The 23,174-nt window shown below is 34.7% G+C and overlaps 1 protein-coding gene across 1 annotated transcript in view; it reads left to right on the forward strand.

The window, feature by feature from the left end:
- Positions 1-23,174, forward strand: part of Dach2 (dachshund family transcription factor 2) — a 470,654-nt gene that overhangs the window by 303,957 nt on the left and 143,523 nt on the right. The window contains exon 4 of the mRNA XM_059251490.1: positions 5,357-5,488. Within this exon, the coding sequence (XP_059107473.1) occupies positions 5,357-5,488 (132 nt within the window). The remainder of the gene's footprint in view (positions 1-5,356; positions 5,489-23,174) is intronic.

A 23,174-nucleotide genomic window follows, 5' to 3' on the forward strand; every position in this document is an offset into this window, starting at 1 on the left:
ATCAACTGTTGATTACTCTTTTCCTCAGCAGGCTGCATTGCAAATTCTGGCACTCTGTAAGCTTTCCAAAAGGGATGAATCTTCTAGATCAGAAAGACCTTGATTTATCTTCCTGTGTCTCAAATATGCAGTGCCTTCAGCAATAAGGTCTCACCATCAAATTCCGTTGGGCAACCAAGAGCAATGATATCAACCACTAATTTTAGGGGATCTCTAAGGCTTCCAGACTAGCATATTGATGGGAGATATCACATTCCTGGCACTGGGCTTCTTACTAGAAGAGACAAAAAGATTGTATGAGCCAGAAGTCTAGGAGTCCTGGAGCAAAACAATGTTTTCTTGATATGTCAGTCACAGAGCTGTCTTCCTGGTACTCTAGCTTTTATAATCATCCTGCATTCTCTTCCACTATGTTCTTGAGCATCAATTACATATGTTGTACTGTAGATGTATTCATTGAGTCTGGGCACTGGGTCTGAGATGAGTTGTTCTCTGAATATTGACCAGTTGTGCTTTTCTGTAAATGTCTGTATCTTCTGCATACAAAGGCATGCTTGATGAAGGATTAGAGCTACAATTATCTACGGGTATAAGGATAAGTATTTAAAATGCAGTTACAAATTATGATGGTTTAGTAAAGTGGTAGAAGGATCTCCTTTAATACCCAAGACCTCACTAGCCCTGGATATTTTGGTAGGTTCTAGTACCAAGTATGATTTCCCTTACTTTGTGCAGGCTTTAAGCCCAATTAGATAGGTGTTGTTTACTGCTCAGGTATGACAACCAATATCATGCTTTTAGAAATGTCTTGCCAAGGAGGTCATTGTTGTGGTTCATAGGCCTCACAACTTGGTAGGACTCCCTTGGCAGCAGTATAGTTAGTGTCTTTATTATCAAAGTTAATACTGAAAATCCAATAAGAGAGTCAAAGACATCCCCTGCTCCCACTGTTAGGAGTCTCACAAGAAGACCAAGATATGCAACTGTCACATATATTCAGAGGGCCTAGGTTAGTCCCATTCAGGCTCCCTGGTTGTTGGTTCAGTCTCTGTGAGCCCCCATGAGACGAGGTTAGTTGATTCTGTGGGTTTACTTATGACATCCTTGACTCCTTTGGCTTTTACAATCTGTCCTCTCACTCTTCAGCAGGATTCCCTGAGCTTGGCCCAGTGTTTTGCTGTGAGTCTCTGCATCTGTTTCTAGCAGTTACTGAAGTCTCTCTGATGACAACTGGGCTAGGGCCCAATGTATGAGTATAACAGAATATCATTAGGTATCATTACCTTGACATTTTTTTTTCTCTAGTCGTGTTTGTTTCTATCCTAGGTCTCTAGGCCATCCAGTCTTTGGGTCCTGGTGCTCCAGGCATTGTCATGGGTTGGCTTGCTCTCATGCATGGTTATGAGGCTGGAACAGTCATTGGTTGGCCACTCCCACAATCTATGTACCACCATTATCCCAGAGCATCCCATAGGCAGGATAGACTGTAGGTTGAAGCTTACGTAGCTGAGTTGGTGTCCCATCCACTGGAAGTCTTGCCTGGTCACAGGAGATGGCCACTTTAGGTTATGTATCTTCTATTGCTTGGAGTCTTACCTGGGGTCCTCCTTGTAGATTCCTGCGAGTTTCCCCTGCACCAGGTTTCCGCCTTACTCTGAAATCCCCTTCCCCTTCCAGTAGTCTTTTTTAGTACTTGAGAGGCCTGACATTTTCTGAACAGTAATAGAGGAGAAGAAGATCGGGAGGGGAAGAAGGGAATCTGCGGGGTACTGGGAGGAGAGGAGAAAGGGGACATTGCAGTAGAAAGAAAGAAAGAAAGAAAGAAAGAGAGAGAGAGAGAGAGAGAGAGAGAGAGAGAGAGAGAGAGAGGAAGGAAAGAATGAAGGAAGGAAGGAAGGAAGAAAAAAGAAAGAAAGAAAGACAAAGAAAGAAAAGAAAAGAAAGAAAGTTCTAGAATTTGGAAGTAGCTAGAATTCCAACATTTTATGAAGAGTGGGTTTGTAACTGCCACAAACCCAAGACCTTCTGCTTTACTAGTTGGTAGATGATCTCCAGGGAAACAAAGGGTCATGCCATTTTTTCTTGACAATCTAATCACTGGTAGACATCAGCTATCACCTAGAATACATGCACATAAATTTTGACTCATCAAAATACAAGCATAGAGACGATGTTAATTTCCAGTAAAACTAAGTATGAATTTTAATATGGATATCCCATACTAGGTAAAATGACATTAGACATGGGGATTAAGGGATGGTATTTCTAAGTGATAATTGCAATAGTTAGTTTTTCTGCTTAGAAACATTTATACTAGTGAAACTGATGTATTTTACATAATTTTTCATGTATACTTATTGCAGGTTAAAAACTGTATAATCACATTCTTTTTTTGTTAGTCTAATGAAATAAATATTTTGGATGTTGGGAGTATCTAAGATAAAATAGTTATATAAAGGAGAAAAAAGCTAATCCTCAAGGAGGAAGCTTTCAGGATAGATGCAGCTCAAATTCTTGGAGTCCTGAGTCCAAAATGCATAATGTCTCCAACAACAAGAACTTATCTTCAACATCTTGGATCAACCAAGGGCAACATCAATAGCCTATATTGTTTTAGGGTCTCTTGGATTCCCCTAACAGCTTGAAAGGGGCTTTCTCATGCTTAGCATGTATGTGTAGATACATGTATGTGTAATTTTACATCAATAAAAATGATTCCTTATGAATTTTTCAAACATTCTTAGTATTTGTTTTTCTCTCTTTTTCATTCTCCTTCTTAATCGTTCCTTCCCCTGCTCAAGCCCCACCTCCCACTTTTCCCATTTCCTCCTTCATATTGTTTGTAGCCTGCCATTTCCTTCTCTAGTGCTGTCCCTTCTATAGTACCTTTCCACAGTCCTAGTGTCTGAGATTCCTGTATGTTACATACTCACATATGAATATTTTGTAGCTATGAACCACAGGTGAGAGAGAACATGCAGCAGCAGCATTTGTCTTTCTGAGTCTCTGTTACTCCACTCAATATTGTATCTTCTAGTTCCATTCATTTATGAAGGAATCTCTCAGTTGAGTAAAGAGGAAACCCACAGAATGAAAGAGAATTCTCAATGGCTATACATCTGACAGAGGGTTAATATACAGAATATAAAAACTAAAAAGAAAAGTCATGACAACAAATGATCCAATCAAAAAGTGAGCCATTGATCTGAACAGAGAGTTCATAAGGGAAAATATAAAAATGGCTAAGAAATATCTCAGAATTCTCAGTAAATTAGATGTAGAACTATGATTAAGTTATACAACTTTTTGGCATGTATCCAAATGACTCAGCAATCTACTCCATGGATACTTGCTCAGCCATGTTCAGTGCTGCTCTGTTCACAATAGCTAGGAAATAGAAACAACCTAAATGTTCTTCATCAGATGATTGAATAAGGATAATGCGATACATATACACACTGGAATGCTATTTATCTATAAAATCATATATATATACAATATATGTGTAATTATGTATGTTATATATAACATATATGCACATATTCACACATATATCATAACTTTATGTAAATATAATTAGATATGTTATATCATTATGTATATAATTTTCCACACTGATTTTTCAGAGTGGCTGCACCAATTTGAATTCCCATCAAGTGCGAATGAGAGCTCCCCTCTGCTCATGTGAATTCTAGCATTTGTTGTCATGTGTTTTCTTCATATTAGCTATTTTAACTGGGGTAAGATGAACTCTCAAAGTTGCTTGATTTTTGTATTCTCCTAATTCCTCAAGATGATGAACATATTCTGAGACATTTCTTAGCCACTTTTATATTTTCTTTTGTGAACTCTCTATTCAGATCAACAGTTCACTTATTATATTTAATTTTACATATACATATATGAAACCTCATAAAAGAGCTGATCTGAGAATCCATTACTAAAACAACAAAGTTTATTTGTCAAAGAATTATGTTTGTGTATTTAACTGTAATTATAGCACTTTCCCTTTTAAAATTATCTTTCTTTCATTACAATAACCATTTTCTAATTATCTGATATATGCTGAAATTCTTATACCTAAGTAAAATTTGTTATTCTCAAATTAACTTTATTATTACTTCATCTGCATTCCATCCCCAAGACTATATGCTAAGGCATTCTCTTTTTTTTTTGTTTGTTTGTTTTTCTAGACAGGGTTTCTCTGTGTAGCTTTGTGCCTTTCCTGGGATTCACTTGGTAGTCCAGGCTGGCCTCAAACTCACAGAGATCCGCCTGGCTCTGCCTCCCAAGTGCTGGGATTAAAGGTGTGCGCCACCACCGCCCGGCGGCATTCTCTTTTCTTAAATGTATTCCTATTATAAACAAGTTGTTGAAAAAATTTAATTTGACAGTTGAAGTAAAAAGTAATGTACTAAGACATTTTCAAATAACTGATAACATTTTACTTCTTTGTTATTTTGACTGTGGTTCTACTTGAAGAAACAGATATTCTCCAACTTTTCTAGAGACTCAACAAGATTTTATGATTTATGAGTATAAAGTAATTTTAATATACATCATGATCTAATTTAGAGCATCAGAAGCCATCGGCCCACTGCCTGTTCAGCTGCCTTCGAAGAAAAGGGCACTGTACCTTTCCCGGATTGCGAAGGCCACTTCAGGGATGGTGCCATATTGTCCTGGCCTCAGAAGATGCCTTTTGATAAAGCTATAACCACACTTGTTTTGACAAGAATCAGTAGTCCTTTGTTTCGTGTCCTGTCTGTCCATTTTGTCAGCAGTTGATTTGAGGATTCTTTGTTGTCCAGTGGCTAACTTTTGCCACAATGAAAGTTAACTCCAATTGCAGTTTTTTCAATGCCCATATTTTCTCTGAAGTTGATTGGTACTGCCAGGAGCTGACATGTCTCATAGTCATAACAGAGTCTTGTTCACAAATATTCTTAATTTCATTTTTACACACACACACACACACACACACACACACACACACACACACACACACACACATTTTAAGTCCTCGGTTACTTTCCCTTCTTGCGGTTAGTACTTCTTTAACTTAAAATCAATAAAGTGAACAATTGCAATGTTTGGCCTTTTTACTTATTTGTTTTTCTGTGTTTGTATTTGTGGATCAGACTCATAATCTCTTTAAAATATATTTTCATGCTATTTGTAATAAGAAGTTATTATGAGTTGAAAATATATTTTTCAAATATTCATTACTTCAGTGCTTACTTGTGGTTTACTTTTCTGCTTGTACCATGCAGCATATTCTTGTTAAATAACTGTGCACACATTTTACTATCATTAAGAAATGAGTCTCATTTTTAAATTGATGGTTCTGCTTTAGGTATAACAGCTGCAGCGATGGCTGAGGCAATGAAGCTCCAGAAGATGAAACTTATGGCAATGAATACTCTGCAGGGAAATGGAAGCCAAAATGGGGCTGAGTCAGAGCCAGATGACCTTAATTCTAACACAGGTGAGTGCCTTGAGCAGTTACCAAAAGGATGCACTTACTGTTTTATTATAGGATGGACGAGAGGAGGAAAAAAGAGCCAAGAATATTATCTGTGCTTTGATTATAAATAGTTAGTTTGGAAAGCCTTTAGCTTTTTTGTAACATGTACACTCAAACTAGAAAATTATTGCAGGTTATAACTCCAGATTCCCATTTCATAAACACTTAGAAATTTCTGTTTTTGTTTGTGACACAAGGTTTCCCTACAAAGCCAGGTTGACCTTAAATCCAAATCATTATTTTCCTTATCCATCATGCCTGCCATCTTTCTACTGTTTTTCTGTGATGCAACTTAATTCTAATTCTTATATTAGCTATTGTACTCCCTGTTATAAATGCAGTGCCCTATTCCCAATTCAAGCCATGTTCTAGGTCTGTTGGGCCAGTCTTTTCAATTGAAAAACCACCTGTTTAGCTGAATGATGGTTCTGGTAGACTCAAAGCATTATTGACAATGCCTAAGTTGAAAAGCAGTACAACAAGGAGCTAGCAAAGGGGTAAAGACAGAAGAGAGAAAGAGAAAGATGCTTGTATAGTCAGTCATATGTCTTTTCACTGCATACTATTTGCTTTTATTCCTTTATCCTATGATAACTGTATCTTGAACTTTGTCATATGAAAGTGTTCTGACATTTTGGAAGGATGTGATTGTAACTATTAGCACATGTAGATAAACTGGCAAATAAATGACTAAGATTTAATTTTAGAGAAAAATAACAATTGAGGTGACCAATGATGTTTTCAGGAACTACAGCTCCAAAGCTAACTCTACAATTAAACTCAAAATAATGCAGCAAGTAGATGAGTAGATTTATCTCTTTACTTCTAGGTTTCCAGATGTAAAAAGAATGCTATGACTTCATTTTGGAGGGAAACCTGAATTAAGTTAGAAAAGTATTTAATTAAAGTAGTATGTAAAATGAGTCTGACTTCCCTCACGTAAACTTGCAATGTTCTGGCGAATTATAGACTTAGAACTTCTTTCATAAAGTGGTATTTTCTTTCTATATAGCATTGAAAATTTGTATTTTATTAATTCATAATATCTGGAACTCTGGATCTTATAATTCTTACCAAAATCCAGTGAGAAGGTTGTTCTAACATTTGTAGTCTGCAGATAAAGAAACAGAGGTATAGAGTAGTTTGCTTTGCCCAAATTGTAAAGCTAGTGAATTTCAGCCTTAACATTTGATCTTATATCTAACTCCATCCAAAGAGTTGATCTTTTCAGGATTCTGTATAGTCATTGACACTGTATTATAAAAAGACATTGCCTTGACCTAATCATTAGACTAAAACATATTAAAATGAGAAATCAAGGAGAGAACTATCAGCTTCTGTGTCCAAGGGCCTATCAGCTCAAGCTGAAAATCAGCCTTAAAGTATCTGAAATGTGACCAGTTTAAGAAAAAAAATCTTTTGAAATTTAATGTTATGAAGGATAATTTGAAATAATAAATTTATTATGTACTTACTCAGCACCCAACATCATATTATTTCAGGATACTAATTTTAAAGCAAGACTTTCTATGAAACACCTTTCTTCTTTATAACAAAAGATCACAAAATATTTTGTAGCATACTAGTGTCTCAATTTCCAGTACTCCTAATTAATAACTTTATAGATATAATCTTCTATGTCTCAATGTGTACATTGCTGTGATAAGAAAAATTTCCCTCTGTATTTGATGTTATATGGGGTACTATGAAACAGAAAAATAGTCTCTTTTATTCACCACATAACATTTAAACTTCGTTTTGATGTAGTAAAGCATGCTCTGCACCCTGTGTAGTAAAGGAGAGCCAACTTGAATCCAGAGTATGGTATTAGTCTGTTGAAGTTTCTGTGTTTTTTCAAAACCTGCATAAATAAAATGCTTAATAAACTACAAAATATTAAATTATAAATTTAGAAGTTTACATTAAAAATGTAAATTTATTTTAAAGATTTTATGTGACATAGTTTCTTGTTTTGAGAGACCAATATGTCTTTGATGTCTTTAGTTTTCCTATCTCAAGATTTGAATGAGATCAACGACTGAGCCGGATTTCTCAACTTTAGTTTATTTTAATGCCTTCCAGGAAGAAAAGGAAGTGCATGGTCTTGACAAAGGAGATCAGAGTCAGCACAATTTATGGCCTAATTACTAGTTATGGGCATGGTCTTCCTGAATGTTCATAGTTTAAACAGAAGTGGGAAGTTGACTATATAACCCAAAGGAAAGTTTGGTCTTAGAGAATAATTAAGCTTTTATTTACATGGTAGGTACTGGATACTATCAGACAAACAAAATATACTCAATTCAATAATAATATTCAATTGTGTGTGTTATGACTTATCAGTGAAGAATACACACTGAATTTTCATTTACATGGTGACATAAATGTGAGAATTAAGTAAAAAGTTAATAGTCATTTGATGTTTTGATACATGGAATTTTAATGATTTGAGGCACCTAGCAAATAACAGGCATTTCATAAACAATAAGTGTCACTAGGTATGCTCATTATTTAATTCAGTCCTTGAGGTTACAGTGTTTTTATATTGAATTAACATTGATGATGCATGATATTTTAACAATGAATGGGCAATATTTTGTTCTCTAAAAGCAGAAAATAAGAATCCCCGAATTTTATTGTAATCTAAGAAAGGAGGTATAAAAAAGACAAATCAGTATACATGTTACTCTAATCTCAAGTAGATGACAGTAAGAAAACAGGAGAAATAAAGTACTATGAAAATATAGAAACAAGAAGAAATGTGTCTTGATTAGGAGAGTCATACAAAGATTCCAATGAGGATGCAATATTTAAATTGGTGTTTCAAATATGTTAGAGTGAATGTACTATCTCCATGAATAGTTGTTTACAAATGACTGGTTCCCAGAGCCTTCAGATCATATTCATATGTTGTGTGAGTGCTGTACGTAGGATGGAGAAAATGCCATATTTGTTCAATGCAAAATTATTTTCATGTTTGTTTTTTAAGGATGTCATATAATGTGTTTTGAACACATTCACCTCCCCCACCCAACTCTTTCCTTTTCTAGCCCCCTTGTCCTACCCACCTAGATTTGTCTTATTTTATTTTGACTCATTAAGACATATTTTTGGATGTTTCTTTTTCCATTGAATTGTGGTCCACTTATCAGGGACCAACTCTCCCTTTCCCATGAGCTATCAGTTGTCAATGGCTTTGACGCTAGGGGTGAGATTATATGCTAAATTTCCCGCTCAATGCTGTGATTTGGTCTGTCTTCAGCTTGTAAAAGTTTTGTGCATGCTATTGCAACCACTGTATGTTCATTTATGCAGATGTCCTGCTGTGTCTAGATGTTTCCTTGTAGTCATCCACTGACTCTGTCTGTCACTCTTTTTCTGTGTTCTCTACTGTTCCCTAAGCCTTGTGAGGGGTGGTGAGGTATACATATTACTTTAGGGGTGAGGTTTCTGTGATATCTTAATCTATCAATTTATCCAACTTTGGGTCTCTGTGTTAATCACTTTCTTAGTTGCTTTTCTATTGCGATAAGAATACACCATGTCCAACACAACTGATAAATGAACCATTTAATTGTGTTTTTTGTTTCAGGGGGTTATAGTCTATGATAGCTGAGCAAAGACATGACAGCAGGGAACAACTGAGAACTCACATCTTGATCCACAAATAGCAGGTCAAGTGAGCATACTGGCAATTGAGTGAATCTTTTAATCTAAAAACAGGCCCCCAGTGACAGACCTCCTTCTACAATGTCATCATACCTTCTAATCCTTCTTAAACAGTTCCACCAAGTGGGGATCAAGTATTCTAATGTATGATTCTATGGGGTTCATACCTGTTCCAACAACTGCACTTGCTATCTATTGCAAATTTAAGCTTCTTGTTTTGAGTTAAGATGCATTGGTCTATAAGTATTACGATAAATCAGTGGAGTCAGTCAGAATATTATGTTCATTTATCAGACTAATAGTAGTATATTTTTTCCTCCAGCCTATGACTTGCCCAGCCTTAAGTTCTTGGCCTGATAATAGTGTCAAGTATAGGTTCCCTCTTTTTAAGTGATAATTAAATCCAATGACTTTGTCGTTGGTTACTCTCATGATGTAAATGCTACTATTGCACTGATAGTGTCTTGCCAAACCAGTCATTATTATAACTCATAGGGTTCACAACTGGGTATAATTAATGATTATTTTTCTCCTTCAGTAGTTGTATAGTGTATTCCAACATTATAAAAGAAACCAAGTAGGAAAGAAGCATCTTGGTTTGAACCATCCTGTTTTCATGTTTTCTTATTGTCTAGTATTCATTGCTGCTCTGTGATAACTCAATTAACTCTGTATGTATATGTTTATATGTATCTCTATCTCTATCTATATATTTGGAAGCCTTTAAAGTCATAAGTTCCCATATGTCTTTTTTGAAAGGTCTTTAGTGTTATTTATTCCCCCCCATATTCCCTTTTTTATCTTCCTCTATATTCTCCCTCCTCAACTTAACTCTATTTGCCCTATTATTCCCCTGAAATCTTTCATACAAGCGCATTGTATTTATGCTCCCTTCAAAGTTCCTACATATTACTTGAAACTTTTTCTTTAATGAAAATAGCCATTTTTTCATACAATATCCCCCAACTTCTCCAAGATCCTCCTACCTACCCTCCCATCCAAATCCACACACTTTCTATCTCTTTTTAGAAAACAGCTATCTAAAAAATATTAAAATAAAATAAAATGAGACAGAAAACATCTAAAGAAAAGGCATGAGAAACACATATAGAAGCAGAGACACACATGTTTGTACAAATAGGAATCCCATAGAAACACAAAACTAGTTGCCATAATGTATACTCAAAGGACCTGTAATGGTTAAAATAAGCCATGACAAAACATTATGAAACAAACAACTTCTAAAGATGCCATTAAGTTTGTTTTATGTTGGTTATCTATTGCTGGACTTGGGACCTGTCCTTATGAATGGTTTGTATACCTAGTGAGGTTCCTTTGGAGAGAACTAAATATTATATTTGTGAGTGGTTATCAGTTAGGTATAGCTTCCAGTTTATGGATGGGGCTTGCTTCTGCTACTTCTAGAACTGAGACTTCATCTAGTACTGAGCCATGCAGGCCCTGTGCATGCTGCCACGGTCCCTGTGAGTTCATATGTGTGTCTGTCCTTCTGTGTATAGAGGACATTTTTGAGTGTCCTCCTTCTTGTCTGGCTCTTACAGTCTTCTGCATCCTTTTCTACAGGGATCTCTGATGAGAAAGATTTTATGGAGACATTTCCTTTAGGGTTTAACTGTTTCAAGATCTCTCAGTCTCTACATTGGCCATGGGTTTCTGTATTTATCCCAATCTCCTGAAGGAGGAAGCTGAGCAAGATACTTATGGCAGCTGAGCAAGATACTGATCTATAAACATAGCAGAATGTTGTTGCTATGTTCCCTTAGCAGAACAGTAGCATTTGCTTTCCCCCTAGGTCCTTGTTCTATCTAGTCTCAGGTTGTTTGGCCACCTAAGCATTGTCAGGGATGAGTTCCATCTCATGGAATGATCCTGAAGTTCACTCAAATATTGGTTGATTATTCCCGCAAGCTTTATACCACTGTTGCACTAGCACATCTTGCGTACTGAGGTAGATCAAACAGTTTGTAGCTTAATTGGTGTTCACCCTTTTCCTTTGGAAACGTACAGTGTACATTCCAGTATAAGGAACACCACTCTGTAGGGGTAAAGGCCCTTGGTAGAAACTGGATTGACATTTCTGTGTTCAATGAGTTCTGTAGGTGCTGTTTTCAGAAATAGGGCTTTATTGTCAGTTTATTGAGAGCAGTCAACAGCCTAGGCAACAGAAAGGGTTATTTAGGGGTTACCATGGGGCCTGTTGGCGAACACTAGATTGCATGTACTTCATTCCTTGTACTGGAAGTTTTGTTTTGTGATGAGAGATGTCCAGTTGGTGCTACATCTCTCCCATTGTTCAGTGATTTTATTTAGATCACCTTAATATAAGTATATATTTTATAAAGCTTCTAGTGTGTAGGGTTTCCATATGACTCTTCAAATATTCCTTAGTTTTTGCTGTCCTTTCCTGTATTCCCTCCTTCAGTCTCCTCTTTCCACTCCTCCTTATTTGATCTTCCTGTTCCAGGTCCCTTCTGGACCCCATCCATTCATAATTATTTATTCTATTTCTTCTTCCCAAGGTGATCCACCCTTTCCCACTAGTCCCTTACCTAAACTGTGTTTTTACAGATTATAGCTTGCTTATATCTAAGACTTTTCCACATATAAGCAAATACAAACCATTTTTGTAGAATATTATTTTAAGGCATATTACTTTTGCTTGTTTTGCATTTGTTTAACTCTGTGAAGCTGTGTGGCTGTGCCTGTGTAAAATACCTGATGGTCTAATTAAGAGCTGAACGGCCAATAGCAATGCAGAAGAAAGGACTGGCAGGGCTGCCAGGCAGAGAGAATAAATAGAAGGAGAAATCTAGGAGGAAGAAGAAGTAGCCAGAGAAGGAGAAGGGCATCAGGGGCCAGCTACCCAGCTACACAGCCAGCCACGAAGTAGGAGTGAAAGTAAGAGATATAGAAATAAGAAAAGGAAAAAGCTCAGAGGCAAAAGGTAGATAGGATAATTTAAAGTTAAGAAAAACTGGCAAGAAATAAACCAAGCTAAGGCTAGACATTTATAATTAAGAATAAACCTCCATGTGTGATTTATTTGGAGCTGGGTGGCAGACCCCCCCAAAAAAAAGAGCAAAAAGATCCAACAACAAACCATATTTGTCCTTTTGGGTCAGGGTTACCTAACTCAGGATGATTTTTTTCTAGCTCCATTCATTTACCTGTAAATTTCATTTTTTAAGAGCTGAGTAATATCCCATTGCAAAAATTGCTATATTTTCATTTCATTAATCTGTTGACATACATCTAGGCTGATTCCTGGTTCCAACTATTGTGAATAGAGTAGCAGTGAATATGGTTGAGTAAATGTCTCTATGGTAGTATGAAATATCCCTTTGGTATATGCCAGAGTATTATATCTGGATCTTGACGAAGATCTATTCTCAGCTTCCTGAAGAACCACCACATTAATTTCCACAGTGATATATGGCTTTGCACTCCCACTAGCAATAGATGAGTCTTTTCCCCACGTCATAGTCAATGTGAGTTGTCACTTGTCTTATTGATCTTAGCCATTCTGTCAGGGGAAAGATGAAATCTCAAAATTTTGATTTGCATTTCCCTGGTGACAAAGTGTATTGAACACTTATTTGGGTGCTTCTGAACTGTTTTCTTTTTGAGATTTCTCTGTTTAGATCTGCACTCCCCTTTTAAATTGGGTTCTTTGTTTTCTTGATATCCAGTTTTTTGAGTTCTTTTTATATTTTAGATATTAGTCCTTTATCTGATATGTAGTTGGTAAAAAAAACTTTTCCCATTCTGTAACCTGTTACTTTGTTCAAATGATGGTTTCCTTTGCCTTATAGAAATTCCTCAGTTCCATGAATTTCAACTTATTAATTGTTGATGTTAGTGCCTATGTTAATGGTGTTCTGTTCAGCAAGACTTTCCTGTGCCAATGAGTTCAAGGTTATTCCATTGCTTGCAGTGATCCAGACTGACCAACATCCTTTGTTGCTACTTTTTACTTTGTAACTCCCACAATTCATTGACCCTTGTCATTTAATTGTGGAACTTCTGGATTATATTTAAGTGTAACAACTTTTATCAAAATATGGTTTGAAATATGACCTTGTCTACATTTAAACACAGAATAGTATATGGAAAATTAGTATTTTCCTAGAGAGAATGAGGTCACCCATTCTGAATTTGGTTAACTATTCTGAATTTTTCTCTTCACACAAACCACCTAGGCATAATCAGAGTCCATACTCCATGACCTTAAGAAATTTCTAAATCTTTTGACTCATCAAAAAACGTAAAGAACACTGATATAAAAATACAGACAGCCTATATTTAGTTGAGAGGTTTGAATGACTGTGGGAAAAAGAATATTGACATATATTCTTATTTCATTTCAGTTAACACTTTAGAATAATTCTGTAAAACTAAAGACAAGAGGTGGAATTAAAATTAATAAAATTAGGATTTAAAAGGAAAAGCAACTATAAATGCTCAAAGATTCTTAAGGCATGAATAGCATTTCCTCTTGTGAAAACAGGTAGGTAGTTTCTCTGATTCATGGTACTTAATAGATTCTGTAATGGCAGCACCATGACTTTGCATCAGGATTTCAGCATAAGTAACAATCTGTGTTTCATTGGATCTGAATGAAAAATTCCATCTTTTATTGTTTTAGGAAATTAGTCTGTGTATTATTGCTCCTGGAGCTTTGCAATTAATCATTGGTTGTAGCTATGGAGAGTCTGTGGGAAATAGATGCCTGAGTGATTTTAATTGTAGCTATCAAATAGGAAATGTAGTTATACAGCAGTGGGTCTTTTTTAATGACTATAACGAAATCTTTGATATATTTCTACATACTAGTAAAAATACAATGGTTATTTTCACATCTGTTGCTTTTTGAGGGAAGATCTGTGCACCATGATTTCTTCTGGAGAATCTAAGATGATGAGCATATAAATCTTTATCCTCCAAGTTCCTGCTTATTCTGATTTTTGTACTGGTTTAGCTTCTGTAGAGCAGATGGTGATGGCTTTGGTGCTTAGAAAATATGGGTTTCAGTAGAAAAGTTGAAGCATGTAGAGCTGCAGTGTTCAATTAGAAAATCCCATGATTGTTCAAATATTAACTTGCAGTGCTCAATTAGAAAATCCCATGATTGTGTTCTTTCTTTTTGCTTTCAAAACATTTCATTAGATATGGAAAAGAGGTTTCTAGAGATTCAGATGAAGCCTGATTTTTTGTAGTTGATCATGATTCCAAATAACTATTTCTGAAAGGGTTTTCTCTTGAAATTGTCATCGTTTCCTCTTCTATACACATTTCTTGTAAGCTGATAATAAAAGCAATGTAAGCTGACATCTCTTGCTACTGGAGAGAGTTATAGTATTTATTCTCTATTTTACTTTAATGTTTTTAATTTTTGAGAATTTATTTCTCTCTTTCCATCTCCCATCTCATTTTTCTCCTAAGTCTCCTACATTCCTCCTCAATTTCATGACTGTTTTTCTTTAAGTATTGTTACACTTACACACCCTACTGGGTCCATTTAGTGTTTTGCCCATCTACACCCCTGAGGGTTTTTTTTTTTGTGTGTGTGTGTGTGTGTGTGAGTGAGTAGGTGTGTGTGTGTCTGTCTGTCTGTCTGTCTGTGTGTGTGAGTAGGTGTGTGTGTGTCTGTCTGTCTGTCTGTCTGTCTGTGTGCTTAAGGCTGGCCACTTGATTGGCTAACTTATCAGGAATCATGTTCCTGGAGAAACTGATTTTACCTCTTTTAGCGGTTGAATGTCTATAGTTCTCTGTATAGGAGTGTTTGGGTCTTATGAAATTTCCTCCATCCACAATAACATCTAAACTAATATTATGAATTGCTTTTTGGCAACCATATTGTTAACATTTTAAATGTACAACACCCACATCATATTTAGAAGACATTTTCAACATGTAGGCATCCTCGACTAGTTCTATTTTTTTGAGCCCTATTCCTTGAAGTTTCTTAACTATTAGGTGTAGGGGGCATGGTTATGTTATAGATGATTCAACTGGTTATATATCAATTGGGGGCAAGTTGTTCTCTTCATTTTGACTAGTGATGGATCTCTGTAGTATTTTCAATCTTTTGCAAAAAGAATCCTTTTTGATGAGGGGTAAGAGCTACATTTATCTTCTTTGTAATTGTACTCTAGGACTATTCAGTTACAAGGGAATTCATGCCTGGTACTGTAAACCTAGTTAACTAACTAGGGCTAGTGCATTGTTGGATATAGAGAATGTTGTACTACTCACACATCCCTATACCAGTATAATATTATGCCTACTCTTAACACATCAATAGTATTGGGTGCTTCTTTTCTGTGAAGTGCTGTTAAGGTTTGTTTTATAAAAGTTAATTCTTTTTTTCTTTTTTCTTTTCATTTATTCTCTCACACAATACATCCAGACTGTAGCCTCCCCTTCCTTCACTCCTCCCAGTTGCCCCCCCACACACACACAACTCCCCTCTCTTCCAAATCCAATGCTCCTCTGTTTCCCTTCAGAAAAGACCAGGCTTTTTAACATCAGTGATCCTTTCTCAGTTCTCTTGTTTTTACTTAGTAGTTGAACACTATCCTGAATTTGATGTTCTGGTAGTCCATACTATTTATTTCTTACGAGATATTATGTTTAGTGCTGCCACCAGATTCTGAACACATTTTCACAAGTGTTACGTTTATATTGCCTGATTCAAATGTGTCTCTGTAAATGTTCAGGACACAGACAGAAATATTTATTCTGCTTTTGATATCTCAGAAGGCCTTTTGTTTAAATCATCATAGCTCCAAATAGACATTGATCATTGTGATCACGTTTGAATGCACTATTTTTTTTTCTTTTTGTGAACTCTTTACAGGTATATGACCTGCCTTGATTTTCAGTTTATTGATGAGTCAGTTGTTTAGACTTGTCTAAAATCATTGATAAAGTCAACATAAATTGCATCTAATGTGTTCTTCTATTTCTCAAGCTGTCATTTTGTCAGAGAAGGGAGATTAGATTGGCCAGACAGGACTTGATCTTTAGTAAGCCAGGCTGAGTCTTACCTGGTATACTATTCTCCTCAAGGCATTTGGAAATTGAGTTTCTACTGTCTTCCAGGATGCCTGTCCTATCATTTCAAACTAAATTTTAAAAGGTTAAAAAATGCCAGATGAGAAAAATGTAAGTAATAGCTCTTTTTAAAATGGTGCATATTTCTTTTACATGGAACGGCATTTCTGAAGGACATTTTAATTCAAGTACATAATGTACTTTAAAGATATTCTCCAAATCCTCCTTTGCTCTCTTTTCTTCCCATTAGTTCTGTTCATATCCTTAGACAGTTTTGCTATTACTTTTATGGTGTGTGTGTGTGTGTGTGTGTGTGTGTGTGTGTGTGTGTGTGTGTCTGTGTGTGTCTGTGTCTGTGTCTGTGTCTGTGTGTTAATGTGTTTATATGAAGTCTAGGTAGGGATCACAAATAAGAGAAAACATGATATTTATCTTTCTGAAAGGGACTTAATTTGCTGAGTATAAGAATTTCAAGTTTAAGCAATAGTTCCTAAATCAGGGGCAAATAGTTTTAATCCTTTCTCTAAAACAATTTTAGTCCTTTCTCTAAAACTCATGAGGAGATTGTTGCAATCCAATTATCATATTGTTATTAATTGTATATTGTCTTCATAAATAGAATTTATAGTAAGTGACAGATTATTTTATCATTTCAAAAACATTCATGAATTTTCAGTTGGTTAAAACAGTGATTATTTTATTACAAATTTAAAAAACTATAATATAGCAGAGCTTCCTAAGTTTTTCCAATTAGAACCTACCTTTTGTTATTATATAAAGAAATCACATTTATTTTTACAGTATTTTAAATGTGTTTTGAGAATTCCACACATTTGAAAGGGAGGAGTGGACATGTAAAGAAATGGAGTGGGGAAAGGGAGAGCCAGAAATGATGTAAACGACTCATGACAACCTCTTTTGAGTGAAATCTTTTTGCAACGCCAAGTATAGAAGTATATAACCAAGTTATGCAAATCAAATGCTTACCATTAGTAAATCTTTAAATCTTCATTTAAACAAGATTTACAAGTACATATATGATTTTACAACTTAGTACTGACAAAATCAAATTTATACACTACTGAGATAGATGTGCGTATTTGTTTTCACGTGAAGAAATTCACTTTGGGTGAACATTGGTTAGTGAAGAAGACAGAGCATTTTCAGTGTTAACTCCAATTTTGCCTTTAGATTTTGAAATGCTCAGAATTTTGCTTTACATAAAATATTGTAGTATAAAATATTAGGAATATGTTTACAGCAATTTTCGAAGTTATTGGAAGTTTTGATACACACACACACACACACACACACACACACACACACACACACACAGTGTATCTTGGTCATATCCATACCCACTTCCTCTATCCAGCTCCTGCCACCCCTGTCAAAATATCTTCCATTTTCCTCCCTACTTTGTTTTCATTTTTAATACCCACTAAGGCTGATTAGTTCTGCCCAGGTGTGGTGGTAAATTTCTTAGATGTAAGCTATGCATTCTGATTAGTCTCATAACCATGCACTTTTATCACCCTCCCAAACCTGTTAACTTCCCTCCTCTTTTATAAATCTCTTCTCAATGTTCTTTTTGTTTTGTTTTGTTCTGTGAACTAGTCATATAAAAGTCATATTATTTTTGATAATTTACACACTGAGTTTTTGTTTTCAGTAACTAAATGGTTGTGTTCGTATGTGTCTGTATTTTCAGTTAAACATTGTAACTAAGTTTTGTATGATATACTGGAATCATCTTTGCTGAGATATTTTAGGTAGTGTTCTTAGGTGTTTCTTGGCATGCTGTCACACACAGTGGACCATTCATATGTTCTGCATTCAAAACAAGGCTGCCGTGAAGTAAGATGATATAGCATAAGTTAGTACTACCACAAACAACTTACCTGAATTACACATTTTATTTGAATTAATTTATTGGTAGTTGTACATTCAGAAACCTCTTAACTGTTAGCAAACATTTTGTGAACACTGCATTCCCTTACTTGACCTCATATTGAGTTGTGATCCACAGTTTAAGAACCTGGGATCTAAAGCATAATTGGTTTTTGAGGATTTGTTTCCTAAGAGTATGCACATGTCAATAAATAAAATAATAGTTATGATATATTGATATTTCATGATTATTCCTATTTCCTTTGGAAAAGGATATTAGGTATATGTGTGAACATCATTTTTCCACATTCAGTAGATTCTTTTTTTTATGGCAGACATATACCTATAAGGGATTTGCAAAGTTATATATTGTAAATTCTTACTGTTAGTATTTATCATAACTGGGTATCATCAGCACTGCAGTTAGGAATGTGCACTATATATGCAATGAACCTAGTACTTGGACTGACAGTTAATAAATACTAACACCCCAGTAGAAATCTATTAAAGTCTCAGACATCTAGAGAATTTCATGAATTTTACTAAGGTATGATTCATATAGAATAAATTCCAGTTCCTTGATAATTAAAGTCCGTGTTTATAGTATGTTTACAGTATTAGACATCTGTTATGAATTGATTACAGATATATTTTGTCAAATTTATACCCATTAAGACAAGACTTACCCATTGCATTTACTCTTGAATTTGCTTATTCTACATATTTTGTATATCTGAAATCATCTAACATGTGATCTCTAGTGCATAATGTTTTTATAACTCTTCTCTATTATAGTATTATCAAATCTTAATTCTTTCCTTTAACTGTCTTAGTCGATAGTATGCTATATAAAATTACCACACTTAGCAGGGCTCTTGTCAATAATGCTGCTACTAACATCTATGTACATATATATGGTTTTATGCAGAACGTATGTATTTATTTCTCTTAGCTATATACCCAGAACCTCTGGGCTACACAATCACTTTCTATCTCACATTGAGGAAATACCAAGTAGTTTCTCTGAAGTGATATGCCATTCTAATGCTTGTTAATTGATTTTGGTGGATTATATATTTATAGACTAATTGCAAGATTTATATTCATCATGCATTTCCTAGTTATTCTATACTCTATGAAATTGCCTGTGCAAACTTAGTAACACTTTAACCTCATAGTTGGCTTTTATAGGTGTAAACTAATCTTGCTATGTAACATAACTCCCAGTGCCCCTAGTAATATTAAGAAGCACAAAAGAGTTATAAAAATATTGTGACTTTAAAGAAAACTTAAGAACTGAAATGTGGTAACTGAATTGATATAGGGAGAAGAGACATGACCTCTGACTTTTATAAAATTTATAGTATATCCACAAACTGATAAAATAACGCATAAGAAGGGTCAAGTCATAGAAGTATTGGCATCAAAATCAATAGTTTATAGATAAAATTCCCTTAAATTTAGTCTGGCTTTCGTACCCCTAACTGACAACCAAAATGGGCAGAGGGAATAAGATTGTTTAGAGGGAAAAACAGAAGGCTAGAAACGCAATACTAGCTCACACCAATTTATGTATATTTGATCCCAAAGGTTGAGAGGTAGAACTTATGTTAGGTTTTTTCTGAAGAAATAGTATGAATAGAGACACATGGAGAAGTGATTTAGGGGAAGATCTTTCACTGAACTATAAATTCAGAAAAAGTCTTCAAAGGAGTTACTATATCTTGTTAGGTTGATTGTCTCTTGGCCTACAAAGAAGAATGAGGCCTAACTCTTAATCCTTACTAACTAAATAAGACACATTTTAAATTATTTTCACTAAATAATTACAAAAATATTTATATTATATGTACTTTTTGACTGGATATTTTATACAGATTACATGTTATATAACATCTATTTACCATAATTCAATCTGAGTTTTAATTTATTGCACTCTTAGTGAATTCTGCTCCAACTATATTAGTAAGTAATTATGCAGTAAGATATAAATTGAAGAGGAAAAGTAGTCCTAGTATACTAGTAAAGAAATCACTAGCTTTCTGGGACTATGACTGGATAATCATTGTAGGAGCCACTATTGAGGCCACTGGCTCTTGGTGTAAAAATTAAGTATAAAGACATAATATGGCACTTGCTGTAGGGAACATATATTCTAATAGTGTATTGGAGTTTTGTCTTTTAAAATGCTGAGGGAATTTGATTAGATACACATTCTCAAATATCATGTTTTCTTTCCAGAATTGGATATAGTAATCCAGTATTATAAAGTAATTCCTCAGAGATGCTTTATCTGTAAGATGATTTCACGGACTTTAGGAAATTTCACTGTTTGTGTCATTCTGAACTTTCAATGAATGAGTTTAGTGCAAATTTCAGCAATCCTCAAGTTATTATAAATTTCAGATTTATCATATGTTTACATATTAGTGTGAAAGAATGTTTAAGGAGTAATGCTGATAAGAAGAGAGTTCCCTGGGAAAAGCCTAAGAGACAGGACGAAAGAGCACTGAAAAACAGAACCAAACCAAATTTTTGCTTGTGTTAAGATTATTTCATTCTTTTCCAAAGTTGCAACATTTCTTGAAAAATGATACGTATTAAATTATTATAAAAGATAATGTACTTATATTTCTAAGCAAAATCTTGAGATTGATACCATACAAGAATTTTTCTCTGCATGCCCATTGGGCCAGGTTCTCTTTCTCTAATGCATTTTCAAAATAGGTCATTTTGTCTGTTTCAATTAAATTGTGAAGTTTTTCTAGCTAGGACACAAGCAGTTGCAAGTACCTTCTTTCCAAGATCATTATAATATCCTAATATGTGTCTTACATGGCTTACAGAAATTAACAAAGAAACCCCCAGAATACCTTAAGGCTAATCTGCATCTAAATCATTTTTACTGAGTCAAAAATTCTTTTTATGCCTCCAAATAGTCAAAGTTGGCATTTTATATATTAAACAGCATCTATAAAAATATTCACCTCATTATAAAATTAGATTGGAAATGCCCTTCCATCTAGATTCTAGACTGCTTCCTTCTGCTGGGAAATAATAGGTGGAGCTTCTGCAGGCTGGAGTACCTGCTCCCATAAAATACTGAGCAAAGATGTCAAGGCATTTATTTTCCTTATGCAGATTCTAAAGTTGTCATGCATGCTTTAATGAAAGTATCTTTGTTCCCTCAAGAGGTATATAAAACACTTCCAAATATTTTAGTCACATCTCTTTAACAAATTCAAATGCTTCAAGTATAAACATTTCGTGGAGAGTAAGTAGGAATATTTTATTGAGGGAAACTATTTGAAGAATCAAGGACATACAGGAAGTGTTTGTTGCACAGCTATATTGTTTTGGCATCTTTTTTTTCTGACTATATTGCCATAGAGTTTTCTTATAACTGCAAACATCTTTGGGAATGTGTTTAAAAAATCACATATACATCACTCAGAGGAATATTTAAGGAACCATCAGGAGGGTAAAAGCACATTGGTTTAATGGAATGCTGTCAAGGCAAATCAGCGTCATGAAGAACACTGGGGCACAATTGATCCTTTGCACTGACATGTTAAAAGAAAAACCCATGTATTATTTAGAAAACTGAGAAATTTGCCAGTTTTATGAATGTCTAGTTAGCAGAAGCAGGAGGATGCTGCTCAAGTTGAAAAGACATTTGTAGGCACAGATCCATATTGAGACCTCTCACGGTCTACACAAACCATTAATATTACATGGTCAGCATTTTTCAGTTTTTCTATTTTAAATTTCAAGTATATAGAAAGGCAAAAGCGGTAGATCTTTTATTCTAAAATGAAAAAAAAGTCTAAGCTGTTTAGTGTTAGAGTAAAGATGGTAAGATGAGAAAGAATTACTTTTCATTCTTTCTAGTGCTATAAATGTTTTTCAGAAGTGTTTCTGAGTCATTGGGATATGTATTATCTTTAAACATTTAACCTACCATCAAAGTATTTCCTTAACCATTTTACCTTCAACAAACATAAGGAAACACTTTGTATTATTTTGCATTAAGCATACTATTATCTAATTTCTGAATATAGAATAATTTTTGCTACTAATATAACACAAAACAAGATACTAACTATGTAAACATTTTAAATTATTCTACAAATCCATGAGGGAAAGGTCTCTTCAATTACCATCACAAATTACCATCACATCACATAACTTCCTCATACTTTTATGTTGCCACTGTGAGACAAGTATCAAAGAAGAAACAAAAGGATGCAAACATCCAATATCTTCCTTAATACATTTTGACAATAAGAAAAAAAAAATAGGCCTAAATGTGGCAAGGGATCTTTTTGGTTTTTTTTGACTATTGAGTCTGAGTCTAGTGTGCTGCATGTTCTGCTGCTGTCCCCAACCTTTCTCAGTGTCACTACATTCATTCAATTTTCCAAAGAATTTAGCAAAAGTCTTTTGCTTCATTTTAATTCATATTATGGCCAATGAGCAAAAAGTCACATAACCAGTCAATTGAAAAATCAATAGGAATTAGAATAGTTATGGAAATTCAGATTTTGAGTGTCATCTCTAAACAGAAATGGTTTCCAGAAGTTGAACTGCCAAAGAGTTGAGTCCAAATAAGACTAACATTGAAGGAAAACTTAAGACTTCCTTGTGTGATTCCCACTGTAAATAATGCAAAGAGAAAATTATAGAACAAATATTATTTGACATGTAAAGCTTTGAAATTTCTTTTGTTAACACTCACCTGGGGCTTGACATCTGTTTATACATTTTTGATAATAAATTATTAAAGATATATTTTTATAGTTATATGATATTTTCCAAATCTGTATTCTTCTTTTCCTTTCCACCAACCTCCTTTCATTGCTTCATGGGACATGCCCCTTATTAGACTTATCAGTTCAATTAAACATATTGATAAATTAATAAATACTCAATTTCATATACATAAGTACTATGTATAATGTTTCTGGAAGGGAGCAGAGAATGGAGGGAGGGAAAGAGCATCACACACAGA

This window comes from Peromyscus eremicus, chromosome X (genome assembly GCF_949786415.1).
Source record: "Peromyscus eremicus chromosome X, PerEre_H2_v1, whole genome shotgun sequence".
Classification (NCBI taxonomy): Eukaryota; Metazoa; Chordata; class Mammalia; order Rodentia; family Cricetidae; genus Peromyscus; species Peromyscus eremicus.